The sequence below is a fragment of the Larimichthys crocea genome, chromosome XI (assembly GCF_000972845.2).
Source record: "Larimichthys crocea isolate SSNF chromosome XI, L_crocea_2.0, whole genome shotgun sequence".
NCBI classification, from domain to species: Eukaryota; Metazoa; Chordata; class Actinopteri; family Sciaenidae; genus Larimichthys; species Larimichthys crocea.
The window spans coordinates 9,454,959-9,465,434 of NC_040021.1; the positions used below are offsets into that span (position 1 = coordinate 9,454,959).

At 38.6% G+C, this 10,476-nt stretch overlaps 1 protein-coding gene across 1 annotated transcript; it reads right to left on the reverse strand.

The window, feature by feature from the left end:
- Nucleotides 1-512: 512 nt before the first annotated feature.
- epm2a (EPM2A glucan phosphatase, laforin) lies at nucleotides 513-10,415 on the reverse strand. The gene is made up of 4 exons (XM_010743258.3): nucleotides 8,740-10,415; nucleotides 6,741-6,915; nucleotides 2,843-3,087; nucleotides 513-1,658 (listed from the first exon to the last, which is right to left on the reverse strand). The coding sequence occupies exons 1-4, from the start codon at nucleotides 8,996-8,998 to the stop codon at nucleotides 1,375-1,377; spliced, it is 963 nt and encodes a 320-aa protein (XP_010741560.1). The 5' UTR covers nucleotides 8,999-10,415; the 3' UTR covers nucleotides 513-1,374.
- Nucleotides 10,416-10,476: the final 61 nt, after the last annotated feature.

Consider the following 10,476-nt stretch of genomic DNA (forward strand, 5'->3'; position numbering starts at 1 on the left):
ACTCATTTCATGTTCAGTTTTTATGAATATTTTTAGTTTGGAAATCCACGATTATTTGCTTCTGCTAGCAAGACGTTTCAATCCACCCACCCACCTCCGCTGACACACTCATAAGGGGCTGTTTCTGAAGGGACTCAGTGAAAAGTAATGAGAAGGTATATGACTTGTGCTTGAGGAGGAAAATCTTTCCTCCTCTCCACCAACTTTCTGAAATCAGAGACAGGTAACAAAAACACAATGTTAAAAAAGCAATATATCCTCAATGGGCATCTAGACAGAAGTTGAGAAATGACAACAAACAGTATTCCAATAATGTCTTATTATGTATGCATTAAAATGGTCGGGCAGGGATTTTGTTTTTCTTATTCAGGAGATGGGTCGGAATAGCATCTGTCAGATAAATAAATAAAGATGAAATGCTATGAAGCTCTCTGGGAGAGATGGGGCGGAGCTGTATTCTTCAATGTCTGGAAGCTGAACAGAGCAGGAGAAGCATTGTCGTTATTTAGGAATTGATTTGCTGCTTTGGCAAACAGTTACATTTTCATGCAGCATTAAGACTTAGCAAAAAAGCAAGAAAGAAAGATAATTTTCCATCCTGAAATGAAGAAAGGAATTCTCCAAACTGATACACAATCATGCAATAATGTGAAATAATCCTTTATTGTAGAGCACGGTATGTTGGAGGACAGCAAATGTGTAAACATTGTTCATGACCTGCTTCCCACTCACCTTGAAATGACAAATGTCTTCCTGCATAATATGTCTAGTCTTGTTAAATTCCTTCTTGAGGGTAGTGATATTTGTTCGTTTTGCTATTCAACACATGAGGTAAAAGTTGCCTCTAAAATGTCAACTCTATTTAATTGGACCCCCACCCCCCGCAAAAAAAAAAAAAAAAAAAAAACAAAGGCTAAAAGAAAAGTCCTTTCCAAAAACCCGTGTGGGGTTTACTGAAAACGACTAATAGTGTCCTTAGTTGACTCCAAGTGCACAGTTTGTAACTGTATGTGCTAAATGGCAGAGAAGTCAAAAACTAACACATCAGTAGGATTAACTGCGTGCAGCATTGATGCTGGCAGCCAGCAGAACTCTCTCCAGATACTCGAGACAGGTTTCGAAATCCACTAAGCTGAAGTGGGTCATTTTACAAATATTAAACATTATACACACATTATATTTAAGTGTAAAAAAGTAAATTTTCTTGCTATAGGTTATTTCACCTTCCGGCACCTTTATGCTGACTACACAGCATGTGTTTTTTCGTACAATGCCAGGAATCATTTTAGTTACCTAAAGTCCAGTCCAGTTGAGCTTTTCACAACTGTTAATTCAACTTCAAATTTGAGACCTTAAGAGTAAGGTACTCAAATCTCATGTCTCTAGGTAAGAGATGGATGATCGCAGTTGTCCAAACTTCTGGAGGAAATCTGCCTGAGCCTGGACTAAAGCCTCCTCATCTATGTACACCGCTGGCCTCCTGGATGTAACAAAGTACTGCACCTTCCTCAGGCTCCAGCCGAGGACGTACATGAGCAGGCCACACACAGCTGCCGTGGATCTGCCTACTCCAGCATTACAGTGAACGTAGACAGTGTGACCATTCTCCAAGAGACCATGAAGCAAAAATACAGCCTGGGGGAGCATCCTGATCCGGCCTGCAGAAGAAGACAAAAACACACAACACGCTTAAAGGAACAATCAATAAATCCCATGAAAAGACCGAAACCAACAATCTGTTAGTGTGTATCAAAACCTTTCAACTTCCTGACTTTGTTTGTAGCACTCAGCCTCAAGCCTATACATTCCTACTGAATTAAATATTTTTATACTTTTATAATTTTAAAAAGGCTCAGTAATTACAGCGAGGCACTGTAGTTTTAATCAAACATTACTGATACAAAAGTAATATAAGATTGTGCATTTGATGGGGACTATTTTCAGATGTGGATTAATACGCATTTTGGGAGTATTTGTGGAACCAGGAAGGTGTACTGTATGTAAGATTAAGTCAGAATGAAGAAATATGTCATGTACAGACAACACTTGTTAGTTGATTCAATTTGTTGTTGGTTTTGCTCTTTCTATGGGAATAGTTCACAAGAAAAATACAATATATGATCAGACATATCCTGTAGTTATATCCTAACCCCATAAAAAACTGTGAACTACATGGATTAACTTCTATATTTACTACTTTGCATCACCTCTGGGGAAGAAACTAAAATACAGCCTAAAGGTTTGTCTGATGTTGTTTGCCTCAAAGCATACTTATGCATACTTGAAGTGTATATTTATCACAATCCTTGTACACGTTGAACACACTTCCGTGGACTTGCTCAGAATGTGATCACACCAAAGACTGTTTCTGTAATTTAGTTTGCACTTGAAAGGATTTTTTCTTTTCTTAAATTCACTGTGGAAGCATTGATAGCACTGTGTTTGTGACTGGCACATGAGATACTGTACTGTATGATTAATTCACAACATTCTAGTTAAAGGAAACTTTGGAAGGTGATTTATGGTCATGGTTGTAATTTCATCAATCGCAGGTCCTTTTTATGCTTATTTCTTGCATTCATCTATTTCTATAAAATGCCTTTATCCTTGCTTTGAAATATTGTAATAAAACCTTCAATTAGCTTTCTAAGGTGGAAAACACAGCGTGGTGAAGGTTGGCATAGTGAGTTGATTTAGAGCTTTTCAGCCAAATTACTTACACACCTGCCTGTACTGTATATACACTTGTACACAACACTGTTTTTGTGGCTGTCCTTTCACTCTGACTAAATGAAATACTATTACTGAATATATTCTTCTATCGCCACAAAACTAATCATACCCTCAGTGCTCATGTCAGGCGTAGGTATCCAGACATACACCAAGCCGTAGTCTTTATACAAGTGCATCATGGTCTCTTGGGTCATGGCTTCCAAATTGTTGCGCCTGCATCCACTGGAGTTGTTCACCACATCCCACTCCGTCTGGAAGTTCATCACTGCAGTAATGCCCAATTCATATTTCATCTTTATAGTCACATGTTCCACCTGTCGAGGGCAGCTGCCCAGCCAAACACGTGGCAGCACCCTGAGGACAATACACAGGAATGCATTGATCATTTATTTGTATGTTAATGTCATTATTTTATGCTGCACATGCGAAATTTTTGAGGTTCATGCAATGGTGGTCCAGGTGAATATTATCATATTACACAGGACCTGAATGGATTTAAAGAGCAGTCTTTGGATAGGTACAAAGGCTGCAAAGTGGAGATACAGAATAAAGGAATGTGAAGATGGATTACAACTGGACTTTAGGATAACAGTAAAGAAAATGAAGTAGAAAATGTCTTACAGACTGTTCAGAGGAAAACTGACCTTAACAGGTCACTAATAAGCAAAAGGTTTAATCTCTCTCTTTGTCCTGCCTTCCCCCTCTCTCCGTCAGCAGTGATGTTTTATTGACCTCTTGTCCCTCTAATTTTCTTCCTGACCACTATGGTCTCAGGCAGACTCCATTTAGTGCTCTTTAGTATGCATAAAGTCAACAACCAGTGAGGGTGACACATAAAGGAAAGAAGGACATTGTTACTCTGATGTCCCAGAGTGGCACTGTAGTGAAAGTCACATAGAAATCCCTACAAAATGGCTTTGTTGTCAGTGAATCAACTGTTTGTTTGTTTTTGTCACAGAAGAATTATATGCCTGATTTTTCTTACTCTCAGGCAGTATCAATATGTAACAAGTGGACCATATAAAACAGAAAAATTGAGCTGTGCAAGTTGATGTATGACTAGAAATTTGACAGTCTATTTCAATCTGTTACAATAAAATGAATGTATGAGAAATATTGGAAGACTCTAGTGGATGGTTTTCTTAATTTACATTGTTTTCATTTAGTTCTTTTCATAAACTGTGTCACTTAACTGCACAATGAAGGAATACACAGCATGTATGTTTTTTAAAAAGGTTGTCTGTTTGTCTCTAGTGTTTAGTTCTTCCAAATTGATTTCACAAATTGACTCGTAACTGAAAGACAAACATTTCAATGTGTTGAAATACCACACTTTTTCAGTTCAACGGTAATAAAAGCTCATTACAAAAATGGCTCTATAACCCTTAGGCCTCCTCTCTTCTGAATATGAGCATGAGAGACGAGGCACCTACTAGACAGTGAGTTAAAGTCCCTTTGAATCATATAATGAGTTGCTGCAGAGGTGAGTGTGTATGATACTTGGGGCTACATGGATGCACGGTCTGAGAGACTAATTTAAAAAGCTATTAATAGGCGAGATACAAGGGCACAGTGCTTCCTACAGAACACAGGTCCTTGACATAAGCCTTGTAAGGTCTTCGGACACAAATTAAAACCTGATGGCAGAAGCCAAGACTGCTCATTCTTATGCAAGTTATGTGCTCACTGCCTCAGGGGTCCCTGGCTAATTTCGGCTACGCCTGGTATACCATGGCACTTGAGTGCGTGCCTTACAAAAGGAAGGCATGCATGGGTAGGCTGATTAAGTGTATGCTAGTTGTTGCGTGTGCATCCTCCAAATCGTCTATTAGAATTGTTTTTGTCACAGCTATCCCCTGGCTTTAAACTAATTATATGTAGCCCTCTGAGCCTGTATGTCAATGCTACTAATCCTTATATCGCAGATGTGTGTTTATATTCTGTGAGGCAAGGTGGTGTAATTGTGAAAAAAACATCAAACAAGGTGGTGGACTGTTTTGTTTTTTGTTGTTTTTTTTACCTGGTGTATGTGAATGACGAAAGATAGACATTCATCCTTCACATTCACATGTACTAAAGTGCATGACAGTCCACCCAATAGTGGGCAATAAATTTCACTAAAAAACTACAAATGTCATTCTCATGGTAGCTGGGGATCACCAAAGTCAGCTGGATTCTTCCTTTGGGAACAGTGAAAGTTTGTGCAAAATTTGATAGCTATCCATGTAACAGTTATACTATTTAAGGCTGGACCAAAATGGTAGACTGACTGATTGACTGACTGCTCAGCAGACATTGCCATACCTATAGCCACGCTTCTGGTGTGGCTAAAAATTGTAGTAAAAGATTCAGTTTGAAGAGATTCAAGATTCAACACGTGTTGGCTTTCCCAATTGTACATTTGTGGAAACATTCAAAAAGAGGAAAAAGGCAAAGTACACACACGTCACGAGACCCTTTTGGTTACTTCAGACCGAAAAAGTAGTGCTGGATTCTCAAAACTTACAAACATTACGTGTTGTATCAATTCTAGAAACACTGCAAAAGTGTTAATTACTGTACAACAGCGTGAATGCAAATGTGTGACTTTTAGCATTTTCTTTGACAGATTAATTTACCATTCTGATAAAAAATGAAACATCTATCATTGGGATGTTATGAGCTGACAACTTTCTTTCTAGTAGACTTGTGAATAGGACAGAAATTTAAAACAAAAGCAAACTGGACAATGAAAGAGTGTTTCCATTGATGCAGTAACTATCAGTCACTTACTGTATGAGTAGCCTTGAAAATAAAAGTGCATTCTGACTGATGCCTTCTCCTTTCCACTGAGCTTGCCAACAAGGTTGGAGAGGTGAAAATAAAACTGCCAGTGGTCTACTTTTAAGTGACAGACAGCAATTATAACTAAATGGGTGAGAGCAAGGTTAAAAAACAAAGGAGTGAGCAGGCATAAGAAGGTGATGAGGCTTTTGTCTGCCCTGTAAGAGAGGAAGGTCTTACAACTTTAATCAAGAAAGGGCAGTGGGACATGACTGCCCTCCTCTCTTTGCAGGACATTGAAGTACTGTTGAAGAATTTTCTCTGACAGATTTCATATCAGGACAAAGCAGAATTCAAACTTGCATCAAGAATGGAGATAAATACATGAGCCTTACTAAAGAAGACTGGCTATGTTTGAAAACTGTACCGAAGATAGGAGAAGAGGAGCTGATGTGATCCTCGGTGTCGCTCAAGGAACAATCACATTTCAGCATGGAAATTCACTGGCCCCAGGAGACCTCATTAATTTTTTGTATTATTAAATGTGATACAGTACACACATTGGATTATACATCACAAAGGCAGGAAACTTTAAACTAGCTTCACATTTCATTGCAGGGGGAAGAGTTACTCATCTCAGACTGTAACAAAAGTACCTTGCCAGTTGTCAGGCTTAGATTTTTTTTTAATTCTAAACTGCAGAGACTAGGTAAAGAAGATATGAATGTCCAGATGACTAAAAGTCACAACAGAAAACCCTCAAAGAAATACTACAGCATTGTGGAGATGTTTTATTTGCTTACTTACTATCTCATGTCTACAGTAAATATGAAGTTAGTTTAGTTAATTAGTTTAGCTGTGTCTTATAAAGACACAGGGGAAGAAACAGCTATAGCCTGACTCATTTCCCAAGTAACAAAATCCACCTACCAACACCTTTAAATCTCTTTAACAAGTTAGTTATGGTTTGTTGAATCCTTGCAAAAGCATAAAGGGGGTAGAAATGTAAGAGATGAAATACACAGAAAGTGCTTCATTAAACCAGAACCAGACAGGATATTTGAAAACAGTCAAATAATATTAAAAAAAAAGACAGCCTTTACTAAGAAATGCACAAATGTTTTTTTACCTCTAACCTCTAAATTTACCTTTTAGTCAAAAACGTGAGGTTTTACTTGCCTCATGAAATACTTGCAATATTTACTTACAACATCATGAAAATTGATTTTATTGTAGTGTATTACCTGGAGAAATGTATGGCCTTCTGACCTGCCACACTGAAGTAAAAGCTTGTGGTGTGTTTCATCTCATCGGTGTGTCCTGTTTCCTCTATCCAGTGACCAATTGGGTGGCAGTACACCCCATCCACCATGTTCCTGTCATCATATGAACAGCATCTGTCGTGGCTCGGACCGCTACCTGGTGTGACAAAGAAAACAGAGTTTGCGGGGTTAAACATATACAAGCAGGTGCTGAAAACAGTGTAGCCATCAGATGTAAATAACAAATACAGACGGAGAAAGCATGTCTCTTCTTCGAGATAAACAAGTACATTTACTTCTGAGGTACTTGTGATTTTCTTTCTACTACTTAAAACTTAAAAATACTCAAAACTCCACAAAGATTCAGAGGGAAATATTGTACTTTTTATCCAGCTACATTCACCTGACAGGTGCAGTCACTAGTAACTTATTTATTTACTTAAATAGAAATCATGATCAGTAATAAAATATAAAGCATTGTTATAAACAACCCAACAGTATAGGAAGTAATTCAAATGAACTCTCAAACAGCTACAACATTAAAATGCTGCTTACATGTTTTATGAACATATAATAATAATATTTGATATTATTTGATATTTTGCAGATAGTACTGCTAAGCTGATTTGAATGAAAGACTCAAACTTCAAATTCAAAAAACTAGAATACTGTGAAGAAATCACCATTTACTTCTCAGTTTTTGCTGAAAGAAAGAAAGAAATTAGGATCACATCAAATCAGTCAAAATATGGTACTTTCTAAACGATACGTCAATGTTCAATACTTGGTTGGGAATCCCTTTGGCTTAATCACTGCCTCGATGCACCGTGGCCTTGAGGCAATCAGCCTGTGGCATTGCGTGGGAGTTATGGAAGCCCAGATTTCCTTGATGCTTGCTGTCAGCTCTTCTTTGTTTTTGGGTCTGGTAGCCCTCATTTTCCTCTTGATAATACTTCATAGATTCTTAATGGGGTTTAGGTCTGGCGAGTTGACTGGCCAGTCAAGCACTGTGATGGCATGGGATTAAACCAGGTTTTGGTGCTTCTGGCGGTATGGGGCAGGGGCCAGGTCGCTTCCTGCGTTGGCTCAGGCTCAGAAGTGGCTTGACCCGAGGAACCTGACAGTTGTAGCCCATCTCCCGGATGTGTCTGAATGTGGTGGTTTTTGAAGCTGTGACTCCCGCCTCATTTCACTCTTTCTGGATCTCTGCCAGATTCTTGAATCTTGTCTGTTTTATAATCTGCTGAAGTCCACAGTCATCTCTTATGCTGGTGCATCTTTTCCTGACACATTTTGCCCTTCCACTAGACTTTCCATTGATATGCTTGGACACAGCACTCTGTGAACAGCCAGCCTCCTTAGCTATGAACTTTTGTGGCTTACCCATCCTATGGAGGGTATCAATGATGGTCTTCTGGCCAGTTGTCAAGTCTGTCAGGTGCTTTGAGTTTAGTAGATGATTAGTGTGTGAAACCCAGTTAAAAACATTAATGCCCTGCAAAATTTGGGCTGATTTCTTCACAGTATTCTAATTTTTTTAATTTCTGTTTTCGTGGGTTTTTTGAGCTGGAAGCCCAAATTTTGTAAAAATAAACAAATAAATACTTGAAATCATTTGAATTGTGGGCCCTGAATCTATAATCTATGAAAGTTGATCCTTATCCTTCCTGTAATAGTATATATCATATATTATATATATTATATATTATATATATATATATTATTATATAATATATATATATCATATATATATATACATATTATACAGGTGAGCTGAATTTCATGAGCCAGGTGAGCAGTACGTGTCATTTTACCGCCATCATGTGGCATTAAGTATACATTACACAATATCCACCAGACATGGCGGCGGAGGTGTTTGTTTATTTTGCCTGAGACGTTACCTTCGATGGGAAAAACATTAAATATATGCGACGACTCAAAAGCCACATAACACATATTATTGTATAATTCTCATGTATACCTTCCCAGATATAAGTGCCTCCGAGTCTTTTGACGAACTTGAACCACAGTGTGTCTTTGACCGGCTCCGCCAGCTGCACGTCGCCGATCCACAGACACGGCTCACGGGGTGACAGCAGCTTCTGCGACGCTTTCATCTGAACCGCTCCGTTCGGGTCCCAATGGCCCATTTCCGGACGCGAACCCGAGACAAAGACGTCCAGGTCCGAGGACTCCGGAGTGAGAATGACACCGAATCTGAATAACATTGTCCCCAGCATAAAGAAATAGTAGTCTTCAGCTGTTTAGTATGGTGCGCCTGGGTTATTATAGCTTATATTGTAGCTCAAAGAGTCGCTGTATGATATGGTCTAAAAATAACGAGGTCCTGTTTTGGATGGTGTAGTTTGGAGGGAAGAGGTCCCACTCTGCCCAAATTACCAGGCACCACACATCAGACCTACTAACTAAAGTTCACTGATGTGGACTCAAAACACTGTTAATACTTTTCTAACTTAGAATTGTGTGTAATTGTGTGAAAATGTGTAATTATTCATTTCCAATTATGCCCTATGGTGTTTGTGTTGTTGAGTATTGTGTTATACTGACAGGTGGAAGGTGTAGACCAGGGGTAATACAAATCTTAAAGGGCTACAAAGATTTTTGATATGACGATTTCAGTGCATTTATTTTTGTTGTTCTTACCTCTGAATTTTGAAGAGATGTCTCTTCAGAATTCCTATGCTTTGTCTCATAATGCCCTTTCAAATTGGAAATATTCATCACAGCTATAGTCTCCTGGCATATTAAGCACATGGGTCTTGTGCTGGTTGGAAAGAGAATGAATGCAACATTTTTAGTCCATTCTTCTTTGAATTGCAGATTTTCACTATCCACCTTTCTTTTAGCAGAGAACTTGAAACACGCGTGCAATCTAGGCTCCTACAGCTGGCAAAGTGTCAGTATGCGATACGTACACGTGCTGACCCAACCAAAACCCATAGTGAAGAAATAACCGTTTGGGGGCCACAAATAGGGAGCCGGCGGGGTGGATGCGGCCTCGGGGCCGCCTATTGAGTAGCCTATTGAGCCCTATCTTGTGGTACGTGGAAGAAATCTTTAATATTTGTTAAAAATGAAATAAGTTCATTTAAACAACATTCTATCAAAATACAACAACATTTTGATCAAAAATGAGGTGAGCATTTCCTGTAATATTTTGTGTCAGTATCAGCCTGCTACGTAGTCACATATGTGCACTTAGCACACACATACATCCATGATTCGGTAAGAGCTAAAATGTGATGGCAAGATAATCAGTGGAGGCAAAATACTGTAAGTGCTTCAGAAACACTGCAGTGGTGGCTTCATATGTGAAATATCAGGAAGAGAAGTAACATGCTTCCACTATATTCTTCAACAGCCTCCTTTCAGAATTCAGCAACAGTTAAGAATAAATAATCTTTTTATTGAGAATAAACCTGGCTCCTGTGTAAACTGTCTCTAGCTGAAAAGGGCCAACACTTTCTGTCATAATGGTAGTACTTAGAAAGCCTAATATTATCTTAAGGTGGTACCCAGGGCTGTGCAGAGACCTTTGAAGGGGCAGGTGCTCAAAGCACAAACAAATACTGCTGTAATGTGCTTATAAAGGACGTATGAGTGAAAAACCTACAATACACTAAAGAATTTCAAAAAACGAAAAGTACATTTTTGTAATTTTTTACCTTTTTTTTTTTTTTTTTACCAAAATCACATC

What these genes read in the sequence shown, in the direction of transcription:
- epm2a (XM_010743258.3), bottom strand. Translation starts at nt 8,998, where the DNA reads ATGCTGGGGACAATGTTATTCAGATTCGGTGTCATTCTCACTCCGGAG. An exon ending in AGGCACTTATATCTGGGAAG is followed by an intron (nt 6,916 to 8,739) that starts GTATACATGAGA and finishes TTGTCACACCAG; the next exon opens with GTAGCGGTCCGAGCCACGAC. An exon ending in GCCTGACATGAGCACTGAGG is followed by an intron (nt 1,659 to 2,842) that starts GTATGATTAGTT and finishes CTTCTTCTGCAG; the next exon opens with GCCGGATCAGGATGCTCCCC.